The sequence below is a fragment of the Triplophysa rosa genome, linkage group LG6, assembly GCF_024868665.1.
Source record: "Triplophysa rosa linkage group LG6, Trosa_1v2, whole genome shotgun sequence".
NCBI classification, from domain to species: Eukaryota; Metazoa; Chordata; class Actinopteri; order Cypriniformes; family Nemacheilidae; genus Triplophysa; species Triplophysa rosa.
In genome coordinates, this window is record NC_079895.1 from 5299246 (window position 1) to 5323858 (window position 24613).

The following is a 24613-nucleotide window of genomic DNA, read 5'->3' on the forward strand; positions in this document are numbered from 1 at the left end:
GGTCTCGCTCAGTCACTGAACAGAGAACAGGTCGTGGAGGTTGTTGGTCTCCAGGTATCCCGGAGCACGGAGAAAGCTTTGTTTTGGGTAAAAGCGTATTGTTACTTGCAACCACAGAGCTCTCAACAGGACTTTCCTGCCTCCTATGGCGCAGGCATCCAAATACAGCAGGTGGGAACTCTTGTTTGCTGTGATTTTTTTATGCAGAATTTCATTCAGCGATTAAATATCCTGGCGGGGTGTCCTCTTACAGCTGTTCCCTCCCTGCCTGCTGCGCAGCCTCGGGCCACGATGAGTCAAAGAGCGACAAACTTAAGAAAAGTCCTGGATGCGACAGGAAAGTAATCTGCACTCCTGCAGTCCCAACACTAATGCCGGCCTCTTCAACAGAAAGTGTGAAACTGATTTGCGGTGATTTAAATCTATCATAATCCTCGAATACAGAAAGCTTTCAATAACTAAAGATTTCATGTATGCAGCAGCCTAAATTAGACAACGGTGGTGACAAGTTGATGGCAGGGACTCTGCAACACAACAGCGCTATAAAACCATCAAACAGACATTGTTACGGGCAAGCACTCGACACTTGATCTTCTCCTAAGCCTTCCTTTCAAAACCATGGCACATTGAGAATTTACTGCTTCTTAGTCTACGCTGCTTTGCATAAATCTTTAAATCTACCCGGGGAAACATACCTGCGAGGTAGTAGAGAGCACTGTAACACAAGGTGAGTTGTAACTTCATCAGCTAAACGAATGAGGTACTAGCTATAGGGCTGAAATCACTATTAAATATGATCACCACCCTCCTGAGGTGACAAATGTTGTAAATGTCAAATGTTTTATGGGAGGAAAAATACATTTGAGGTAAGCAAGTAAAATTTCACATCTGGTGGGCAGATAAACTCATACACTGTAATGCAAGTCTGTGCATTATTCCTCTTATAATGTGATAACGGCAATGGCGATCACTGTCAATCAAATATTTATGAAAAGGTTCTCAGTTTCCCATTACTCTTGGTCTCAGATCTGCCTACATGACAGCTGCACAAAACGTTTCGTAATTAAATGCAGGTCTGTTACAAAGTCACAGCTGAATGATACGCAAAGAACACCGGTTGCATGTCATACAGACAAAACCCAAAGACCACAACCTCTGCTTTGGCTTTAAAACCCCAGAGAAACATACAAGGGTTACCAATTTAAATAAATAAAAAAGAACATTCTCAAAGTTACTTACTATATTCTAAATGATACTCAAATTCTTGTTAACTTTCAATGAATACTATCTGATCTGTAACCTTTTAAAACACTCTGCCCTAGCGATTTCTTATCATTTCAAAGTTGCTTTTTTACCCAAATGCTGTCTGGATCCCGACAGAGTAAAGCATCACTGACACCTACGATGGCAAAAGTTGTCTTTAAAGCTCGTGCACCAAGTTTAAAAAGGACGAGCTTCCACGCTGTATCACGCCGCTATCTTTGAACAAACGCGATAGCTTTGTTCCGCCACAGATAATAAAGGTAGTCACATCTCGATTTCCCAACAAGCCTAACTACTGTAAACATCTCGGTTACTGGTCTTGCTCGCATCCCAACGTAGATGTCGTTCACTCACCTCTCCTCTGCGATGCGGCCGGAGACAGCACGATGAACATGCAACAGATTAGCGCGAGACACCTGCAACGATGACCCATATCAGACGTTCATTTTAATCATTTTACACTCCAAAAAGAACTCTCTAAAAGTGCATGGTTTTAACTTATACCTTTTTGCCATTTCAGTTGGGAAAACTGAACCGTTACGATAGCTACATGAGACCCTGGTTGGAAGTTAGATCAAAGTTCGCCCCACTTCTTTCAGAAGTGCCCCGGTGCCGGTGCAACAGCTGATGAGAGTGAACCGAGAGCGGCTCGGATGAAGAGAGAGAGAGATCCCCCGGGTCCTAAAGCCACACCCATTCTTCACTATCACGCCCATAGAGATAATAACTGTTTTATTTTTTATTTTGTCTAAAATGAGTATTTATTAAATATAGTATTTGGTAAATAAATGTAGTTGTTTTGTATTTATTGTGTCTAGGATCAGGTCTTAACTTGTTATAAAAGGCTGACAACAATCCTTGGCAATAAGTATACCATACAGCAAATATTGTACAAAACTATACAAATTAATTTTACGTTGTAAAAGGTATCATGATTAAAAATCATAGAATTTAAATAAACTCCTTGGCAATATACTACCACGATATAACAAACAGTGTACATGTACAATACTAGAAATATTCATAAAACAAAGCATCGCACTTTACGTTGTAAAACGAATGTATGACAAAAACCCAGAATGTGAACGAAAGTATCACTTGCTGGCAGATTGAAAGTCTTGTACGGAAGGTTGAAGGTTTGCCCAGTTTGCAACGACCACACTCGGAGATGCGTGTATTTGAGTGTTAAAATAAGTATATTTGTATAAATGTGACTTTGTGGGGTAAAATCGTGTGATCAAAGTCCTCGTATTTAAATTATAAAATGGATTGAAAAGCGCGCAGTTTTCCTGTGCTGACACATATCTTTTTGAAATAGGAAGTTGGGTCGAGTCTTCTCAAATTACGTCACGTAGAAGTGGCGCGAAGACGCCCGAGAATTCAGTGTGTGCCACCTGCACCAAAACCCGTTGCTTAACGGGCAGCCCTAGAGAGTTCAGGTACGTTTTCAACTCTTAACATGTTGTATATTTACTTGTATCTGCATTTGGAAAACATTTACCGTTACCTTTACCTCAGCGCAGGAAGTCCGCCCAATGCCCCTCACAACGCCAGTGTAGCGTTGGCCGTCCTGCGCAGGCGTAAAGACGTCGATTGACTAAGCGTTACCGTTATTCATTTCTTTGCTTCGTGTGCTTGTTTTGTTTTGTGTATTTTTCATTAACTGGTGTTTATTTTATGACAGCTAGATGTTGTTTTAAAGAAATATATTTTTCTGTATGTTGTCAGAAAGACTATTTTAAATGAAATTGCTGAAATATTTCATTAAACAACTGACTTAATTACTGTCATTACATGTGTGCATTTTGCTGAATTTTGCTAACCTGTCGGTGTAGTTTTGAATAAAAGTGTCTTATGGTGCATTCAAGGATGTTAAGTTAAATACCATTTCCAGCCAGTTTTGCTATGTTAGAGCCGGTCAGATACCCGAGAAAGCAATTTAACAAAAAATCACTTTTATGTGGTGTGTATTGAAATAAAGGGACCCAAGCAAAAGAAACAAATCTGATCCTGGGAACAATACAGTATGTGTACACAAGCTTTGTGTTTTGTTCATTGACCGCTTCCACCCCTAATTTGTCTTCCAGATGAACTTGTCACCGGTGCTCTTGAGAGAAGCATGACCTTGAAGTGCAGTTTCAACTTGAGGTTATTTGACACGGTGTGCTTGTGCAATACAAGGGATAAGGTGAAGTTCATTGTAAGCAGTGCTCCTCACACATACAAGTTGATTGCTGTACAAATATGTCTGTCAAATATTGTCTGTCACTCTTTGGTATGCTGTCCGTTACACTCATTAAGTCTGATACCGATAAGACACGTCCAACGTGTGCAATATGTAAAAATTCTTCAGATTCTTACCAAACCATGACATTTTGGGCAAACATTTCTACATAATGTAAGATTTTAAACAAAGGCCTTTAAGTTATCACAAAATATTTCCGGTTTATGTTAAAGCCATGGGACATTCTTTACAGCAAGTGAGGTTTAAAGGCTACTTCGGTGCGATCAGATTTATGCAGTATCAGTACTTTTGTTTACTTGGTGAGGTCAGCTTTCTAGGGAACGATATAGGGGGGTAACACGACACACACACACCTATGATGAATATTCACTGGTTTCCTTTCTGCTTCATATTCATTTTTGTGTCAATAGCCTCATCCTGCACCACACAATGAATCACTAAAGTTGTATTAAAGTTTTCAGCCTTCCGCTGCAGCTCTCAGCTCAGGTCAAATATGGTACCCAAAGATGTTTTGCATCAGGCATAATGGTGAGTAAATGATGAAACATGTTTCATTTTTGAGTGAAGTGTTCTTTTAAAAATGTAAAACAAAGACCATCTGGGGCACACAGTCCTTTCTGTAAATGTTAAAGGATGTTTATTACGTCAGGAACATATTCGTCTGATTTTGGTTTTAAAAGAAGACTTTAAACTCATATGAAACCCAGATTTTTGGCAGCAAATGTAGCAGATTTGTTTCACAGATGGGAACACTAACGTAAACAATGTTGAAAGACCAAAGCATCTAGAAAATTTGCCTATTTCTAAAAGGCCATCATAATCAGATTACTAAAATTTACTTAAACAAAATTAGGCCAGACTATTACCAGAGTAAACCCGTAAAGCTCGCTTCTCAGCCAGGACAGCGTTACTTCACAACAAACATGTCATGCTGTGAGAAGAAAAGCAGTCTTGCCCAGTTTGGGTATTAATGGTGAATTTCATGGGAAAAGGAAAAAAGTCTGGGGTTAGTTCTCAAAGTTACATTCGCAGTCCTACCATAAAAATGAGCAAGTTGTAACTTGGGGTTAATGAAAGCATGTCTCACAACTTTTTTTAAAGTTATTATGTAGACATTATAATCTCCTTCCAGCATTCTCTAAATTCAGTTTTAAACTGTAAACTGACTGTAAACGTTAATGTGTTGGATACAGTATCTCTTCACATGTGCTAAAGAATGAAATGAAATTATGGACCAAACTACTTTCATCTACAAAAAATCTAACTGTAAGTAAAAGACAAAATATACCAAATGCCAGAACTTCTCTTTTTAAACCATTTTTGCTTAAGTAAGACCAAAATAAGGCCAAAAAAAGGTGATAGATGTCACCATTCACAAAACAGTTTTTGTGTCATTGTTCTACAGTGGGCTATTGTCCATCAAGGAACAAGCAAGGGATGTTCTTGGATCATTTTACGGTTTGCTCCACCTGTCAAATGATTGCCTAGATCCGAGTTGCATTCGGTTTCCGCCCGATGATTGAACAACTGCAATTGGTCTCTCAAATTTGACCTAAAATCCTCTTACAAGAATAAAAGGGTCATGCAGAAAGTGTTTAATGCTCCTCAATTACGTCCTCCAGCTAAGCTCCAATCATTGATAATCTGAACTTGTGTTTCAAACCCTGTGAGTCCATTCTATTTGGGACCGTCAGTCATCAAAGGCTCTTCTATTTGGAGAGGAATGTGTCTGGTCTAGTTGTTGAAGTTTTCTTCTGTCAAGAGTGGATTTCATATTTTAACGTTTTGAAGGAGACTCAAATTCCATTAATATGACATCTGAGCTGATGATTGATGCATTTATGATACTGTATTCTCAAGGAATTTGGTGTGGCGGTGCAGTGGCACAGTTAGGACTTGACGCAGGACAATGAGCTACAGTATGTTGTTCGAAAGCTACATTTTTTTCTGACATGATTTTTGGCAATACATGTATTAATGTGCATGGTATTTGCAAATTTTAGCCTGGGGTAGACGTTTAGCATGATTTTTGTACTTTGTACATTACAACTTTTAAAGGGATCTACTGTAAATGAGTGATGCGCGGGTCGTCTCATAACCCGCGGGCCCCGAGGGTAAAAAAACATGTATGTTGTGTGCAATTCCCTATAGCCTATATTAAATATTTGGGAATATATATTTTCATATTTTATTAGGTTCTTGGATAAGGTTACAATACGTATGCCTACGTAGCTAGCAACGTGACTTTCGTGATGTCCCCAAACCAAACACGTCACGAAAGCGCCAAGCAGCTCCCTCCGCCAGCCACACAACAACAAAACAAACGGAGAAATAAAAGTGAAGATGGAAGACGAGGTGCGGTAGAAATTAAGGTCGGAATTTACGTCATTAAAAGAAAAGAAGGTCAAACTGCTAAATCTAATGTTTGGGACCGGTGTCCTGAAATTTCAATTCAGGTTGGGTAAGGTGCATAAATTTGGAAGGTAATAGCTATGTGCAAGAAATGAGTTCAGACCTTATAGAAGTATGACAAAAATCTATGTAATAATACAAATTTATGTGATATGACGGCAAGCATTGTGAAACAAAACCTTCATAGCTCAGAAGACGTAACGGAGTTCTCAGTTATGTCATTTAAGTATATCCTCCCCTTGAAATGTATTTGGCATTTCAAGGGATAGGAACAGAATAGAATAGAAAAGAAACAGAGACAATGATTAAAATATAGTAAGAGAATAGAGTTATAAAATGTGCATATAACAGCATAATTTAGGAAAATTTGATAGAAAAGTTCAAAGAATAACAAAGCTCACAACATTTTTGAAATTTCTGTAATGCTAGAGGAGACGTCATAATTCTGGTGTCAAGAATATTATCATATAATTACAGTTCTCCATTTGTCCTTCATGTAATTTCATTTTGTCTGGGAGAAACAATTTAGATAGAAAATGTACAATGCAATTAAACAACAGACTAACCAGAAAATGAAGTCATGCAGACAAAATCAGGGACAAAGGTCATGACAGACAGAAGCCTTAGAGTGGAATCTGCATAATTTGCTTCCAGGTGCTCTTGCTCATTGCCTTGTTCACACATGTAGGCCAGCATACCTTCGGCTACCATCCCACACTTTTGTTTCTTTTGCCGGAGGCAAGTCATTTGTGCTCTCCAGGTCTCACAAGGTGGCCATCAAAATTCCTTACGCCTTCCATTCAGGTCAGTTTATTCAACTTTTATGGTGAAAACCTTTAGCATGCAGACTGTGGAAACAAGTATACAAACTTGTAAAATACAAACAAAGATTTAATTATTAAAATTTAAATACAGAAGAATCTTTGTTACACACAAAACACAGTTCAATATTTAGTTATATATTTTGGTAGGGTCAAAGGTCATTTTCTTCGATAGGTAACAAAATCCAAGAGTCACAAAGTGGCAAAAAAGCAGTTGTAATAAAATAGGAAATCACTAAAAACTTGAGGTCTAAACTAATGTGTAGCTTCTAAATCTTTGTCTCCCCATAGTGGTCAACAACGGAACAGCAAAGTACCTGTACCTGATTTGTTATTCAGCCCACCTAACCTAGAGTTAATACATTAATCTGTAAATACTCAGCTGTGTTTTTGCTTTAAATGTGAGCATGCCTAAGCAAAAAACTATTTACATTGTCAAGTTGTAATGCTTTAGCTCAGTCAGACAACCTTCAAGCTGAAATGTTTCGTGGCAGATATGCAAGTAGAGACAGGGCACTACAAGCCTTCAACATCCCGGCTGCATTCTAAAATTTGAGCTAATTCATTCAGAACCATTGCCAGGACCATGCAATTGTCTGATAAAAATGCATTGCTCGCTCTTGCAATTTACAGAGGCTGTGATAATAAATGACAGCCCGGCCCTGCTGTACATCAGCAAAGTCGGATAGGAATAGACTTGCCAGGCTGAGGTTTATATTATAAAGAAAACAAAGTTGATGTAGGAAAAATAAATAGTGAAAATGGATTTCTTCACACTTATGTAAACTGCAAGGTCATGCCAGGTTTACTGTTTGTCACTTTGACGTATAGTCATACACAACTAAATACTGTCAGTCATGTCTAGAAACTTTTGTTTTGTGATCAATGTGTTGACTCACCAATGTCTGAAAAGCATGAACCAACTGAAGTGACAGCAAGAGTAAACTATGTTTATAGACCTTCAAAAACCAGTACAAACAGATTTTTCGGTACTTCAATATTTTCCAGAATGTTCTTTTCGACAGCATCATCCTCAAATATGTTTCAAACCCAACCACCTGCAATTTATAAGTGAAAGTACAAAAATAAACAACCCGAGGGAATGTGAGAGACATGCAGTTTCACAAACAATCAAACACTTGGTATTCTGGCATGCTCTGAGAATTCCCTGCTAAAGATGTGCCGCTGTACACATGCGTCATTCATGTCCAATCATGTTTCACAGGCCGATCTGGGAAAGCATTTGTAACCTTGGGCATCTAGCTGTGCTTACGGTTTGGTGGTTTATTAGCTCATTCCAGCCAATGAAACAGTAACAGGGCTATTCATTATTATCTATAAACCTAAGCAAACCGCCCACTGAAAGCCCATTGAATATTATATATGGCAATTATTAGACACCTTTGACAAACCGTTGCAAAAGTTGGGCGGTTTACCAGAATAATCACAGTAATTGTTAAAAAAAAACTAACGCGCACAATACAGGAATAATAGAAATTCAGAAAAAGAGAAAATTTTACTGTGCAGGACACTTAAAATAAAAAGTTGCAGTATTTTACAATTTCGAATAAAACACATTTATCACTAGCCATTTGTTTGCATAAGATGACGTGTGATCTGCCCAGTGATATAGCTTTGTGCATCTCTTGAAAAAACTAATGTAAATATTATATTAATTTTTTGTGTTTAAACTGTAAACTGGGATATACTTTAACCCACTATATCTTTTGTAGACAAATGGTACGTGATGAGCTTTGGATGAAAACGTGTTGTAGTTAATTTCATACTGTATTATTATTATAGGCTAGTACGGATGTAAAATATTAATTTGCTGTTAAAATAGCATGTGAATAAAATGTCAGTCCCTCTCCCTCCCAATAGAGGGAAGTAGAGAGTTGTTTTGTACTACTGAGCTGTGTTAGAACAATTTGCCATTATATCAATTTACTTAAAATTGCTATCATCAAACAGCTATAAATAAACATCAAAACAAAAGTCACATTACAATTCTGAACAACGTTCACAACTTGTGCCATCCAAACGACATGTTTATTTGTCAATAAAAAAGGTTTCTATGGGCTACACAACATTTTTAAATTAAGCTCTTAAAAAGAAACTTAATCTCCTCCCCTGAATGTCTAACAAATAGTTCAAAACTTAAACTTTTGCTCATGTTGTGTCAAAACCCTTTACCTGTGTTTATTCTGCAAAACACAAGTCAATTAGGCTTAAATATTCTGATGGGTGAATTCAATACAGTGGCAGTGCTGTACATTCACTTTAAAGGAACAGTTCCCCCTCAAGTTGTTCCAAATCTGTATAAATGTCTTTGTTCTGATGAATACAGAGAAAGATATTTGGGAGAATAGGAAAGCAAACAGTTCTGGGGCACTTTTAACTACCATTGTAATCAATTATGGTAGTCAATGGTGGCCAAGAACTGTTTTGTTACAAGCATTCTTCCAAATATCTTTCTATCAGAACAAAGAAATTTATACAGATTTGGTATAACTCAAGGGTGAGTAAATGATGACACTTTAATGACAAAAGTATAGTTCACCCAACCTGTATGACTCAATTTTTTCTTTAGGACACAAAAGAAGATAAAGGATGACACAATTCTTATTTTATCCCTTTAATCACCCTAAGAAATTCAGTAAGAAAGCATGTGTTTTGCTGATCCTTTTTAAACACCATGGTCAAATGATCTTATCTTTAAGTAACCTCACCTCACTGTGAAATTGTGCCTGCTCTATGAAATCTCTTGACACCGTGTGCATTGTTAACACATCTTGAGGTATCATAGTGGCCGCCATGGAAACCTCTCAAAATATAGATTTTTATTCTCTTAATAAAAGATTTCGTGCAGTCTTAAATTCAGGCAAACATACTGAAATTCTGCTTAAACAATAACTTCTATTAGGTTCCTATGAGTGTTGTTTTTACAATTATTCCTTTTGGAGAGTTCTTATTTGCAACAAGTTGCAACACATCAAGCAAGCATATTGTTAATATCTTCTTTAGCAGCTGGGGGAACTTCGAAGTTTCAAAAAGAGGACCGCTAATCCCTGCAGGTTTTCACAAAGTGGCTTGTACAAACCGTTTCATTGCCAGGACGCTGGTTTCAGGGTTCAGGGTACGATCAGATTACTTCCAATGGCTGAAATCAGAGGAGACTGCGTTGAGCCTGTGAGACGTGAGCCTCTAAACAGCTGAGGGGTCACTGCTCTCTGTGTTCATCATCACACATTCATAAGCCACATCACACGTGCGTGCAGCGCCACTCTGGAACTGCTCTTTGAATGCTTCGTTTTTAGATACTTCTGCAGTGGAAGTTGACACTAGAACATTTTATTTAAGGACGGTGTGGTCCCTGACAGTGTTTTAAAATAATAACTTTCTGTCAGTATCGTTCCAAAATCTCCTTTTGTCATAGTCATTCAGTCTTGATGACAATCAAATATGATTTTTGTTTGTTTGTTGATAAGGGATAGTTCATAAGTGTGATCAGCATACTTTAAAGAACAAGTCGCTTCATGAATCTTTATCCTTGTTTTAACGTACTTCTCATTAAAAAAAGACTTTTGAAAAAGCAATCAAGCTTTTTAAATCACGCCATAATTTACAATTTGGTACTTGCTAGTTGGTTGCCAGTGATTGAAAAGCATTTGTATTCTAGAGTGCTTTTGGTTGGACAAACATCTGTATAATCACGATGACTCTAATCATAAATATCCATAATAACAATATTTCATAAATATAAATAAATAAATATCTTGATCTGTTTTCCTGGGAAATAAAAATCATTTTACTTTTTAAATGCATGTGTCAAAAGTTCACTTTTTAGGAGTGCACTAGAACATAGATAAAAAGCTAGCAGATGTAGATTAAATCAACAAAACTCATGGGGACCTGTAAATTGTAATGCCACACCTCTACTATGGGATTTGTGTTGATGACAGACCCCCCAAAATTATAACCATTACCAGGAACGTTCCGGAGTCTCTGAATGCCTTTGAGTGAATATGCGTAAACAACCAGTTTTAAACGTTCAAAGGCTCAAATTCTGAATGTTTTAAGGAGGCCAGATGGCCGCTATCCTTCTCCTTAGGTTTTATAGCAAGGTTTCAAGTAGTGAAGCAATCTGCTCAGGCCAAGCCATCCAGACTATCTTTAGCCACTGCAAGCAAGTGAATGGAGAGCCTGACTTATCTCCACTGCTGTCATCGAGGCAGCCAGTATTTTTAGGGGACAGCAGCAGCTGCAAAAGCATTTAACGGTCTTCTACGAACAATGACACTCAGGGTGTCTCAGGACTAAACGCCACAGTGATTGTGGGACTGCTGGAGCGTTCAAAAGAAGGCAGTGTGATAAGGCTAAAAACCTACTTAAAAAGGGGCGGGTGAAAACCTCGCCAAAATGGGCAGGTGACACAGAATAGTTCTTAATGAGGATTTTACAAACCTTATCGAAGTGGAAAGGATTATTCTGAGAAAAACTACAGCTGGAAGTGGGGCCAGTGAAGCAGGAGAATCCCGGTGCCACGGAATGTACATTGCAAGTCGTCTCTGAGGACTGAAGAGAGGTACGTTGTGTTTGTGTTACAAAGTGCAGCTTCACTGAAGCCAAAGGTCAATCTAATTAAATTAGGAACACAAACATGAGGGTTAATCTCCTCTTAAACCTCCAGGGAAAAATCCACCAACATCCATTTCTGTATGTTTGATGTATGTTTTATTCTTTATGCCTTTACCTAAAATTGTAGCTGGAATATGTTCTCAAAATTAGGTTAGCTTGGATGTTGATTGCATTAGCAACAACTGCATTTGAACAGTTATTTTCTTAGTTTGAGAGAACATGAAATTGATGTGACAAGCTTTTTAACTAGTTCTCATGCATTGGTGTGGTTGTGTTTAATAAATGCCATGTTTGTTGTCTTGTTTGTACTAGAGTGTAGTGCAAACAACTCTGTAGCTAGTGAAAGTTTATGGTTATGAAGAGACCCAGATCGTCTTTCTAGAGGAGACAGCTGTGCGTCATAGATGCCCAGGACTGGCGATTCATGTGTTGTGCCATCCTTAAACAGATAAACCAGCCTCCACACATTAACAACCGCTAGTGCATCCAAGAAGCCAAACTGGCAGCGTGGTTAAATTTGAGAAGGCCCACATAAAAATCACATGAGGCTCTAGACTTTATATGCAACAGAGGTTAGACAGTTTTAACACTGAAAGAAAGACGGCACTAAAGAGTTCACAAGTGTGTTTTCTTAAAACAAATGACAAACAAACTAATTTTGACAATGACATTTAACACCTTAATACGTCAATGCATTTGCTAAAAAGGGGTGTGAGAGGGGCATTGCATATTTTGACTAAGAGGTCCCCGTGGGGTGTGAGTGTGCGAGACCCTTGTTGTATGTGTGTACTCGTGCGCTTTGTGATACCTGACACATGCCCCCCTCACAGGTCTTTATTTAGTGCATACTATATATAAGCACTTTCCCATTGAAATACAGCACCAGCTGTGTTAGTTGTGTGTTGTGGTCGAAGTTGCAGTAGGGACTAAAAGACTGTTCATCTCTAGACGGTTGGCTTGGGTTCCTCTCACACAAGGCATATATCATATATCATATATCAGTCTGTGTGCATTTGAGGATTTGGAAAAAAACGGGGCATCAATGTGTTTGTGCTTGTTTTAGTTTTTTCTTGCATTTATTTTCACTGGCATTTAACATTTTGCCATAGTTAGTAGAAGTAATATAATTGTATTTCCATTTACTGTGTAAACAAATCTAAGCCAAAATTTAACCACCTGGTCCTTTGACTTGGAACTTATACCAAGAAATTATTGAATATCCTTATATTACTAATGCAAATGATGACGATATTGAATGCCAGAGTCAATGAGCAGGCTGATATAAAGGTTGCTAAATGTGTTGCATATAAAAAAAAGCGGGCTTTAGTTTATGTAATCCATCATATCGCTGCTGTCCATATTTCATATTTTTATTTTTTACATATTTCATATTTTTATTAACACATTTAATCATTTAAAAAGTACAGTGTTTTTACATTTCCTGAAAAACAGCTAATTTTGACACCTGAGGTTTCGGATGGACATATCAGAATAGAAGAATTTGTTTTTAGTTATCTACAGAACCCCAAATTTGTTTTGTGGTTACAATGAATGATGGAAAAATTGCTGGTTATTGTACACTATAAATTACATACTTTTTCCTGTACGATTTAGAGACTCGCTTGATAAAGGGCTGGACAGTAATATTATACCAGAGTAAGAAAGACTGAATGCCTGTAGTCTGTCAATCTGAGTGGTGGTTGGCAAGTGATCAGGGATGGATGTCTTTGGTGGAGCCCCGCGGTTTCTGGCCTACCCTCGTCCCGTGGTCGTACAGAGCGGTACAGATGCAGTACTAAAATGCCAGATTGGTGGAGACCCCAGACCTGCAGTCATATGGGAACGTAACAATGAGAAAATCCATCGAGAAGGCAGATACCGGGTGTTTGAAGACGGCAACGTCTACAACCTTATTATAACCTCAGTGACAATAGAAGACAGCGGACAATACATCTGTAAGGCCAAAAACTGCATTGGAGAGACTTACGCAGCAGCAACTTTGAAAGTAGAAGGCGAGGCACAGGAGCTGGAATTGCGGGAGGAAAACAAACCTCGCTTTCTCATCAAACCTCTCTCGACCAGGGTTGGACGAGGAGAAGACGCCATGTTCTCCTGCAAGTTGTGGGGAAACCCCCGACCAGAGGTAATGTGGGAGAAAGACGGCAAGAAGTTGAATGAGATCTTTGAGAGCACCCATTTTAGTGTCAGCTATCAAGATGGAGGATGGTTCCAGCTAAAGATTTTTAAGACAAGAGCGCCAGATGGAGGGGTGTACACGTGTAAGGCCCGCAACGAATTTGGAGAGAGTTTGGCAGGGGCTGTGCTGTTGGTGGATGCCGGACCGGGACATGAGGATGAAGGTAACCGTAATGGTTATACGAATGGCCACTGGAAAGCGCATCAGGGAAAACAGAGAAGTGGAAGGCAGGTTGCAACCAGGCTGAAAGTTGACCCACTGCCAAACACGGCCAAAGTAAAAATGTTTGCGGTGACTGAAGGGAAGCATGCAAAGTTTCGTTGCTTTGTAACAGGAAAGCCCAAACCAGAAATATTATGGAGGAAAGATGGGAGACTGATCTTGTCGGGGAGACGGTATCTGCTGTATGAAGATAGGGAGGGCTACTTTACACTTAAAGTTCTCTACTGCAAGCAAAAAGACAATGGAGTTTACGTCTGTTCTGCTTCAAACACTGCAGGACAAACTCTGAGCGCTGTACACCTTATTGTGAAAGGTAAGAGTCACCGAATTAAACACCTAATATAGGTATGCATGGGGAAAATAAATGAACTGTTTTACCCACTAGAACATTTAAAAACATTTTGTCGTACATTTATATGCCTTATGCGATTAAATATCCAGTTGGTCTCTGCTGTGTCAAGCATTTGGTTCCCTAATCAACAATAACTTTAATGATGATTCATTTGTAAGAAATGCATCAAGGGAGCATTAAAATTACCTGACCAGGCCAAACTCATTAACATGATGTAGATTCCATCCAGTCCCATGTCTGCAAAGTCACTTAGGCTTTGAAAGGCCTGAGGCCCACACATATGATGGAAATCTTTGAGGCAAGCTCATGTTTCTCACATGGACTATTGAACAGGCAAAGCTGATTGCTTTGCATTGGAATATTTTACCACAGAGATGTGATACAAACCATTTTAAAGATAATCCTGCATCAGCGAGAGTAAGTTAAATGTTATCAGAAAGCACATACTTAAAAAATGTGCAATGTTCCATCTAATTTTAATTATTCGTCAACGCATTAGAACTGGAATGTGACTTCAGTAATGTGATCAAATTAATGAAATTTCTATAGTTGGCACCAGCATCCCTTGCTGGGGATCTGGATCCAAAACACATCATGTGCTTGTTTTTTAGATATATCCATTGACACAAATAATTCAAGAGAACTTCTGTTTTTTTCTTGTTACAACAGAGCCACCTGTGCGATTTAAGCAACCGCTGAATGACCTGCAAGTGTGGGAGAGAGACTTGGCTGTTCTCGAGTGTGAAGTTCCTGAGGACACTATTCCAATCACATGGTATCTTGAAGACAGGAGGTTACAGCCAGGAGCCAAATATGGGATGGAGGAGTGGGGGACAAAGCGTCGACTCACAATTCGTGACATTGGAGTTGATGACGATGGCATATATCTCTGTGAGATGGCTGATGGGGGCAGAAGCATTGCCGAGGTGGCAGTAAAAGGTAAAGGGCTGGATGTTGTATTAACATGCTAGTATGTGTCTGTAAAAGCATTTTAGCATTTATTATTTTCGGTTTTCAAGTCATTTTTTGAGTTAAGTAACTGTAACCAATAACTTTGTTTGCATTACTTTGCACTAAATTAGCATTTTCCACTAATAAAAATGTACATCTTATTTACGTAGGCACGATTGTGAGAAAGCTGCCACGAAAAGTTGATGTTCTGGAAGGGGAAAATGCTGCATTCTGCGTGGAGGTTGAAGAAGAGGAAATGGACATTCATTGGTATAAAGATGGAACTGAGTTGAGGGAGACCCATCAGACCATTCTCAAATCCTTTGGAAGAACACACATTTTGGTCTTTGTCAACACCACACCATCAGATTCTGGTGTGGTCACTTTCTATGTGGGTAGATCAAAGACATCATCTCAGCTAAGGGTGAAAGGTTAGAAAATATTTATTTGTTAATATATACACATTTTAATAGCGGAATCACTTCATGTGTTTCTTTCTATCCACTTTTTCCCCTGTACTAATTTCAGCGGCAAGACACTGTCCACCAAGTTGTCCAATTGGGGTTCAGATAAACACCGAACGAGCAAACGCAGCTCTTCTTTCGTGGTTCCCAGCACAAGATTCTCGAAAGAATCCACCTTCAGGGTACATCATTGAGAGACAAGAGGTAGGCTCACAGGAGTGGCTGCAATGCTTAACCACTGACTCCGCAACTTCAGTGGAAATTCTTGGAGACAGCGTTCCATGCGAAGCAGACTACAGATTTCGTATATGCAGCGTCAATAAATATGGAAGAAGTGGAAATGTAGAGTTCCCTCGGTCAGCTCACCTTGGTAAGTGCTATTTCCTTTATAAGGGTCATCACTTCTATGAAGCTGTCCATTATATGCACATCAAAAAATCACTAACAAATCTAATCTTAAACTTATTTAGTTCCAGTTACCAGAATTCAAGCACCTCTACAAGATGCGTTAGTGCCAGAAGGACAAGACGCTTGCTTTTCCATTGAGCTCTCTGCTTCAGTTATAGGCACTTGGTTTCTTAATGGAAACCAGCTTCAAGATGATGAACGTTTCTCCGTAAGGCGTTCACGTACACACCAGTCCCTACGCATCCGTGGGGTACGAGACGCAGACAATGGAGCAGAGATCACATTCATTGCCTATGGAATTCGGGATTCGGCTGCTCTGTACATACAAGGTAAACACTTAGTATACATTGTCTTAAGCTGAGATGTGTTCATGAGGATTTTAACACTTGTTGTGTTGCTGACTTGTATATTCTTCTCAATCAGCTCCATTGGTAAAATTCACTCCACTTTCTGAAATGGATCGAAACAAGTTTGTGGAGGTTGGCAACCCAATAGTGCTCTACTGTGAGCTGTCAGACCCAGAGACCCCAGTTCGGTGGTATAAGAATGGTGTTGAACTTTATTCAATAGAAGGTCTTCAGATTCAGTCAGAAGGAACCATGAGAAGGATTGTCATCCAATCAGCTGATTTCTCACACTCGGGAGTTTACAGCTGTGATGCAATTGATGATGTCATCCGGTTTAATGTTGAGGTTGAGGGTAAGTGGTTGAAATTTCCTTTTATTCTTGTGTATTACAAACAAAGTCATTAACCTACTTCAAGGTGTTTCCTAAATTTAACAAATATTGAATAAAAACACATATAGCCCCACCAGTGAGGTTCTCAGTGCTGCCAGATGTTGAGAGGAACAAGTCCTTTGAAGTAGGATCAACAATGGCACTTCAATGTGAGCTCTCAGATCCACTCGCCCAGGTATCCTGGTACAAAGACGGGGCAAAACTCCTGCCACAAAATGGACTAGACATCAAATCCAAAGGCACAAAGAGGGAACTGACTGTCCAATCAGCTGAATTTTACCACTCAGGGGTTTACAGCTGCAAGACAAGGGGTGATGCCGTCCACTTCAATGTGGAGGTTAAAGGTGATTTAGATTTTAGTAAATATATGTTTTAGGTATTACAAACATTGAAGACATAGAGACTTAAAACGCTCTAAAATATCCATAGCCCGTCCTGTGAGGTTCTCAGCTGTCCCCGATGTAAAGCGAAGAAAGTGCGTCGAAGCAGGCTGCCCCATTGTTCTGCAGTGTGAGGTAACAGACTCGACTGCACAGGTCCACTGGTACAAAGACGAGGATCAGCTCCTCGTAGAACCTGAAGTAGACTTCAGATCAGATGGGGGCATGAGATCGTTCAGTATTCATTCAGCACAACTGTCTCATGCCGGTGTGTACACCTGCAGAACAAAGGATGATGTCATCGAGTTTCATGTGGACGTCAAAGGTGATTTTAGCATCTTTTTTCAGACTTACAAACTAACTTGATGTCCTCTTGCAATTATGCCACTAAAAACAATAGCTTTTTGTATTGCTCATTTGTGACATTCTTCAGAAACGTTTTAACAGTTGGTGCAAAATACCTTTCTATATTTTAAGGTTTAGCTTTAAAATGATGGCTTATCTTTTCAGTTATGTTGTCCTCCAGTTGTTAAATGTTATCTTAATGCAATAGGTCTTTATCTTATAATTCTTGATGATTCTGATCTGAATCGTCATCTGTAGCTGCACCAGTGAGGTTTTCAGCTGTTCCAGAAGCTGAGAAGAATGTATGCGCTGAAGCCGGTGGCCACTTTGAACTCTGTTGTAAGGTCTCAGACCCTACAGTCCATGTCTGCTGGTTCCACAATAATATTCCGCTTCGGCCAGAGACTAGTTTGGATATTCAGTCTGAAGGTGATGTAAGGACACTGACAGTGAGGTCAGCTGAGCCCAGTCATTCTGGATTGTACCGTTGTGAAACACCTGATGATTCTGTCCAGTTCACTGTGGATATCAAAGGTGATTTGTCACTTTACTCTAATACTAGTACATCAAGTAACATGTTTGATAAACTAGATGCGTACTAACAAATGGCTTTTTGTGTTGTCCACGTCTCTTAGCCCTGCTGTTTTGCACATGCCTCACTATTGCATCCGTCCTGTGGGCAGTGATTTGATACAGATATTACATGTTTGCATTACTTTGTTTAACTTGCTTCTTGGCAGATGATCTGAGAAATCACTTGATTTGGCAGTCTAGATAACCTTTTAATAAAGGATACTAATTTCATGTGTATTGTTTAATAAATGCAAAGGATCACCTTTAGACCCACCAGTGATGTTATCAGCCTTACCAGAGACTGTGAAGAATCAGCTGGTTGAAGCAGACTACTCTACTGATTTACAATGTGAGGTCTCAGATCTACGTGCCAAGGAGTGTTGTTACAAGGATGGTGTTGAGCTTGTCTCAAAAAGTCTGCCTCATATCAAATCGGAGTGTACCAGGAGGACGTTAGCTGTCAAGACAGCACAGCCCTCTAGCTCTGGATTGTACGACTGTGTGAGAACGGGTGAAGTCATCCAGTTTAATGTGCAAGACCAAGGTGACTTTCAAATATTTGCTTTTAATCTATTTGTTGTTTTTTGTGTGGCAACTAACAACTGTATGCTCTTTCTCTTCGTTCTCTTCAAATGTATGCTGGTGATGTTATATATGTCCCTGCCTTCCAAGGCCATAATTGTCTTTCTTAGTTTTACTGAATAAAGCATTCCTCTGTCAATGGTCATCTGTAGTGCCAGCAAAGACATTTATGGTGGTTCCCGAGGATGAGAAGACCAAATGCACTGAAGAAACAGAATCTGTTGCACTACATTGTGAGATCTCAGATTCCACTCCATACGTCCACCAGGAAAGATTTGAGGAGAGTGTCATACTTCCTCAGAATGCAACTGAAAGTGAACCAGTAGTTTGCTCAGATGCATCCAAAGGAAAGCTAATTGCCAAGTCACCAGAGAAATCTCTTTATGAAGTAAACAGCCCAAAGGCATCAGATGTTCTCATCCAGTTTGAAATGGACCAAGGTGGTTTGCCAGTTATTTCTAGCCATTCTGAATTAGGAGCATTGCTATGGCTGAAGCAAGTCAGTTATTGTTTTCTTTGTGGCTTTCCTAACAGCAGAACTGTCTCACTATGAGGTGTACAGTGGTGAGACCTATGAAGCCCCATGCACTGTGGATATAAAAGGTGATATAATGCTAATTCAACCCAAGCAAATTTAACCTAGTGCCTCTGTGCCACTAACAAGGGTGGTTTTAACTGATCAGATGGCTCTTCTTGAAGAAGCTGGTTCCCCTGCATCTTGAATTACCATCCCCAGCTAAAACTAATCCCTGCTATCATGTCTTTATCCAACATTAAGTTGGTTTGGAAACCCTTCTTCCACACTAACACTCATTTTATAGACTTACAAATCTTTATTTCTTCATCGAAGCGCATTCCATTTAAACGTATAATTTAAACAACCATCCGCTTAAATCATCTTGTCCATGTGCCTTTCAGAATCATCATCAGTATTGTACTGACTGAACTGTTGACAGAATGAATGGTTGAGTGATTGAAATGTTGGAGCACCCAATGATGATCTGACTTCTTGCGTAATCACGTTGTGTTTTTGTATTTGTTTTAACCACTGTTTGACTTGTTTTTAGACCACTGTGTGATATGGTCACCACTCTTACATTTTGCCTTCTGTCTTATGGGTCAATATCTTGAGATTAACCAAACAATCACATCTTTAAAACTTGCTGACTAAGAAGACAGAAAGGTACTTCAACTTTTCTTTCTATAAACCACTCAACTCGTAGAAGAGTTTCTGAGACATTCAGGATTGGAACACGAGGACGATATCAGATGTGAACCACAGAACAAAAAGCTTGCAGATGGAAGAAGTGGGAAAAAATCTGAAACTGAGAGGGACACCTCAGTCTCCATTCCTACAACATACAGATTTATGGATGAGGAACCACAGCTACAACCAATGAAACAGAGAAATATTTCCATTTCTCATGCTGAAGGCTCAAGCCACCTGAAAAATCGTGAGAGTCCTGTGGACTGTGATGTCTTAGCTTTTAAGGTGGATGTTGAAGGTGATTTAAATTGTTAGCTTCATCATTCTGCAAAAATGATGAGAGCAAAATATGTTTTTGACAACATTTATCACCTAACAACCATTTAACGTCATCCCTCTCCATTTTAATCTATTTACTGAATCAACAAACATCAAACTTCCATGACTTTAAAGCTCAACATATTCTGTATAAGCTTTTTCTACAAAGTAGCTACGTTCCACAATTTAAATCCATGACCAAATGTTAATCTAACCAAGATCTTCATCTCATGTCATGTCAAACCTAACTTTATAAAACAATGAAAATTTGGTCAAAATTATAAAAATGTATAACCTATATTACATTGTAGAGATATAGACACAGCCAAATTAATAAATTATACTACATAATGTGCCAGAATAGTAATATATGTCTCTTTTCATATAACTTGAAACATTCCTAGCTTCGAGGATGAACTCTACACCAATTTGTAAAATGGATGAGAACTTGACCATTGATGCAGTCAGTTCCAGTGTACAGCTAACTGAGAACTCTAAACAAATGACCCAAGACAAATCTATATCTGGCCAACAAGACGGGACAAATATAATATTCCATAATCCCAAAGAGAAAGAGCTGATCCAGTCATCAGAGATGTGTCTCAGGGCGACGTGTGAACAAGTTTCAATGACTGATACAAAGGATCAATCCATTGTATATCAAGAGGAAGAAAAAGGTGACTCAAGACTGTACTTCTAACACAGCATAAGCAAACATACAAGCAACTAACTCAGTCTGGCTTTTTGCTTCTGTATATGTTCTGTACCCAAGACGATTCAAATTCATTCACACTTACACTCTTGATAGATGACTTGTCTCCTCAACCTGAAGAACCTGGTCACAAAGAAGATATATTTACACAACCATCTAAAACTAAAGTGGTCAGACCGACCGAAGGTCATTCTCCAGTTGACTGGAGAGTCAGTCGACTTGATTCTCCATTGAAGGATGAAACACAATTGTACTTTGAAAAAGGACGTGAGATTGAATCTGAGGATGGCACGCAAAAAATGATTGTTCCAGACTTTGGTCATTCAGGGCCAGGGGTATATGACTACAAGACAATGGATGATGACATAATATTTAAGGTGGATGTCAAAGGTGATTTAAAACTAGTTTACATCGACACTGCTACATTAACAGTTCCAGTCATTCGTTTTAAAACAAGATCAAACTAAAATAATACATAAAATGAGCAAAGCAAAGAAACAAATGTAGCAAAGAAACAAATAATTTCTCTGTCATGCATGTTACATGCTAGTCAAAAACAACATTTATATTAAGTTTCTGTGTCGGTCAAACCAACTGCTTACATTAAAACATTTCAAATTAAACCCCTTAGCTACATCGCTGCAAAGTTCTACTATCCATGAGATCGAGTGGAGCAAGTCAATTGATGAAAAAGATATAGCTAATTATCCACAACCCGAGCTATCAAGCACAATGGCAGAGGTAAGCTGGTACAAAAAGAGTGAGGAACTCTTCCAACATGACATTGTACCCAAATCTGAGGAGACTTTCACAGCTCTTGCTGTCAAATCAGCTGAACCATCTCACTCTGGACTACATGCTTGTGAGATGGATGATGTCACCACCCGCTGTGCAGTGGACCAACCAGGTGATTCATCTACGTCATCTACGCCAGCTCAATCCATCTGATTACCACACTAACCACTTAAATCATGCAATGGTCACTAACTGTGTTGTCAAGAAATGCCCAAGTAATAAATTGGTGAACATTTTAGTAAAGTTACAACCTGTTATCATCAATAAGAGGTTGTCATTGAGCTATCCCTGTTATAGCTGCGTTACTGAAAAGCTAAAACTAACACAGTAAAATACTTCAATTAATTCCAAAACAGTAACTAGACAATTAGCCTTAATAAAGTTTGAAGTGTTTTTTCAACAGGAAACTGTATTGGCATTGCTAGGGTTATAATTATTAATAGTCTTCTCTAGCTATCTATTTAGAAACAATTATTTTAATGTAATATAATATGACAATCCCATTTCTAACAATGTTCAAAGGCAAAGGACTGACACATACAGAAGTAGCATTCATTTTCAGTGAATTTGTCTTCTTGAAGTCTGTTGTCCTGTACGTTTTGTCTTGTTTTTAATGTACTTTGTGACTTTTAATGTTCTTTGTCGGTTATTCTTGCGTTACTAATTTTTCATCTTACATTTTGATGTTTGCATTTCCATTTTATTGATCATTTCAGTTAATCGTTAGTATGTACTGTACTTGACGGCATTTCCAATCAAAATAGATTCATAAAGAATCAATATTTTGGTGAACTCTTGATATGTTTTATGTATGTTCTATAAGTAAATATGTCTGTACAAAATTGTCTGTAGCTCCATCAGTGAAGTTCTCCAGTGTCCCTGAGGTTCAACGGAGCAAATGCACTGAGACTGGAAGACCCTTTATACTGCAATGTGAGGTCTCAGACCCTGGTGCACAAGTCTGGTGGTACAAAGACGGTAATGAGGTGCTGCCTCAAGATGGTATGATCACTTTGTTTGATGGAGCAGCGAGAACCCTCTCTGTGGAAGCTGCTGAATTATGTCACGGTGGAACATACAGCTGCCAGACAAACAATGATAGCATCACATTCCATGTGGAAATCAAAGGTGATTCGATGCTTTTTCAACATTTGTGAAAATCAAGGCAGGCTATCTCCTTCTTAACCATATACTGTGGTTACTGAGAAGCTGGAGGCAAATGTTTTGATCCTTGGCATGTTAACTGGTAATTTTGTTTAGGTCCACTAATTTATGCCATTTTTTCTCTATGCCATTAATAATTTTGTAGCGCCACCATTGAAGTTCATACCAGTCTCAGAAGTGGAAAAGAGCAAGTCCATTGAAGTAGGCTCACCAATTGTTCTGAAATGTGAGCTCTCAGATGCCAATGCTCAGGTTTTCTGGTGCAAAGATGGTACAGAACTGTCTCCAAACTCTGAGCTTGATTTTCAAAGAGATGGAAATATGAGGCAACTAACTGTTCAATCTGCAAAGCAGTCTGATACGGGACACTACACATGTCACGTTCCAGGTGATACCATATCATTCAAGGTGCACGTTCAAGGTGATTTTCTTAACAGTACCACAAAAAAGACTTAGTAAAGACATGGTAACCTGTGGTATATTCGTTTGATGGCCCTTTCTAATCACACTCCCAACAAAAAATTGACCTTGTCTAACATATTTTACCACCCATTTTGACAATTGGACGTAACCTCTAACTAACTTTGTAGTGAAGTTTGCTTGATTTGTACTTTTATTACACAAATCCAATTGCAAATAATATGCTAAATTTTCAACATTTTCATAGCTCCCCCTGTTAGGTTCTCAGAACTACCAGAAATCGCAAGGAACAAGTTCATTGAAGCGGGATGTCCAATTATACTCCAGTGTGAAATCTCAGATGCAACTTCCCAAGTTTGCTGGTTCAAAGATGGAGTCCAACTCCAACAACAAACTGGACTTGACATCCAATCAGAGGGCACTATGAGGAAAATGCTCATCCAATCAGCTGAGCCCAAACACTCAGGCATATACAGCTGTGAGGCTGTGGATGATCGCATAGCATTCAAGGTGGATGTTGCAGGTGATTTTGAGTCTACATACTTTTTCTCAAAACCACTAACAAAGTGTCAAATAACGCTTCATCCACTACATGCTGTTTGCCCTTTTTATTTTGACAAAATAAGCTTTCATAACCAAATAATTAAACCTCCATTTTCTTAAACACTAAAAACATTTATTTAACAGCTCCAAACTGGTTGACATTAAAATGATTAGGTTTCATTACTATACAGTAGCAACAATGTAACCATATTTAGAGAAGCTCAGTAAACATGCTAAAGATACTTGAGAGAATCAACAAATTATCTTACAACAGTTAATCAACAAATTGAATTTCATTACTTTCCCTAATTTTTCGTAATTCTATTATTTTTTCTATTATTATTTTTTACTGAACAAAAATGCTCTTAGTTCCATCAGCGATGTTCTCAGCTGTTCCTGAGACTGAGAAGAACAAGTATGTTGAAGCAGGCTGCCCAGTCATTCTCCAATGTGAGATTTCTGATCCTTCAGCCCCGGTCCAATGGTACAAGGATGGATCACAGCTCCTCCCTCAGCCTGGTGTTTACATCCAATCAGAGCGCACCACGCGGGCACTGGTTATCCAATCAGCAAACTTATCCCACTCTGGGTTTTACAGTTGTAATACAGCTGATGATATCAGCGAATTTTTTGTGGACATTAAAGGTGACATACAAAGCTTTTCCGAAAAACATTTGATTACATAACTAACAAATACGTCACTTTGTAGAGTTCAGTTTGAACATTGGGTTGAACGCATTATTCTTCACCTCTCGACAAATCCATTCCACTGCTTTTATCAGCTCTTTAACCATTTTCCCTAATGCAGAACAACTGCTTTTTTTTCAGCTTCAAGTTCATTTTTAAATTTTCAACCAACTTTG

The 24613-nt window shown here is 38.8% G+C and overlaps 2 protein-coding genes across 14 annotated transcripts in view; one reads left to right on the forward strand and one right to left on the reverse strand.

The window, feature by feature from the left end:
* Nucleotides 1-1914, reverse strand: part of col18a1a (collagen type XVIII alpha 1 chain a) — a 74301-nt gene extending 72387 nt beyond the window's left edge. Inside the window, exons 1-2 of one of the 2 annotated variants that reach the window (XM_057336748.1) lie at nucleotides 1768-1914; nucleotides 1618-1679 (exon numbers count right to left, since the gene is read on the reverse strand). In XM_057336748.1, the coding sequence (XP_057192731.1) occupies nucleotides 1618-1679; nucleotides 1768-1778 (73 nt within the window). In that variant the 5' untranslated portion in view covers nucleotides 1779-1914. The remainder of the gene's footprint in view (nucleotides 1-1617; nucleotides 1680-1767) is intronic. The other variant, XM_057336747.1, reaches the window with a different exon arrangement.
* Nucleotides 1915-10939: 9025 nt separating this feature from the next.
* Nucleotides 10940-24613, forward strand: part of obsl1b (obscurin like cytoskeletal adaptor 1b) — a 28017-nt gene continuing 14343 nt past the window's right edge. The window contains exons 1-21 of one of the 12 annotated variants that reach the window (XM_057336726.1): nucleotides 10940-11326; nucleotides 12994-14111; nucleotides 14820-15089; nucleotides 15272-15532; nucleotides 15630-15935; nucleotides 16036-16302; nucleotides 16397-16672; nucleotides 16780-17055; nucleotides 17141-17416; nucleotides 17695-17970; nucleotides 18266-18553; nucleotides 18744-19031; nucleotides 19126-19194; nucleotides 19815-20096; nucleotides 20521-20793; nucleotides 20925-21218; nucleotides 21460-21735; nucleotides 22476-22751; nucleotides 22933-23208; nucleotides 23455-23730; nucleotides 24120-24395. In XM_057336726.1, coding sequence (XP_057192709.1) covers nucleotides 13097-14111; nucleotides 14820-15089; nucleotides 15272-15532; nucleotides 15630-15935; nucleotides 16036-16302; nucleotides 16397-16672; nucleotides 16780-17055; nucleotides 17141-17416; nucleotides 17695-17970; nucleotides 18266-18553; nucleotides 18744-19031; nucleotides 19126-19194; nucleotides 19815-20096; nucleotides 20521-20793; nucleotides 20925-21218; nucleotides 21460-21735; nucleotides 22476-22751; nucleotides 22933-23208; nucleotides 23455-23730; nucleotides 24120-24395 — 6097 coding nt within the window. In that variant the 5' untranslated portion in view covers nucleotides 10940-11326; nucleotides 12994-13096. The remainder of the gene's footprint in view (nucleotides 11327-12993; nucleotides 14112-14819; nucleotides 15090-15271; nucleotides 15533-15629; nucleotides 15936-16035; nucleotides 16303-16396; nucleotides 16673-16779; nucleotides 17056-17140; nucleotides 17417-17694; nucleotides 17971-18265; nucleotides 18554-18743; nucleotides 19032-19125; nucleotides 19195-19814; nucleotides 20097-20520; nucleotides 20794-20924; nucleotides 21219-21459; nucleotides 21736-22475; nucleotides 22752-22932; nucleotides 23209-23454; nucleotides 23731-24119; nucleotides 24396-24613) is intronic. The other 11 variants (XM_057336728.1, XM_057336727.1, XM_057336729.1 and 8 more) reach the window with 11 other exon arrangements.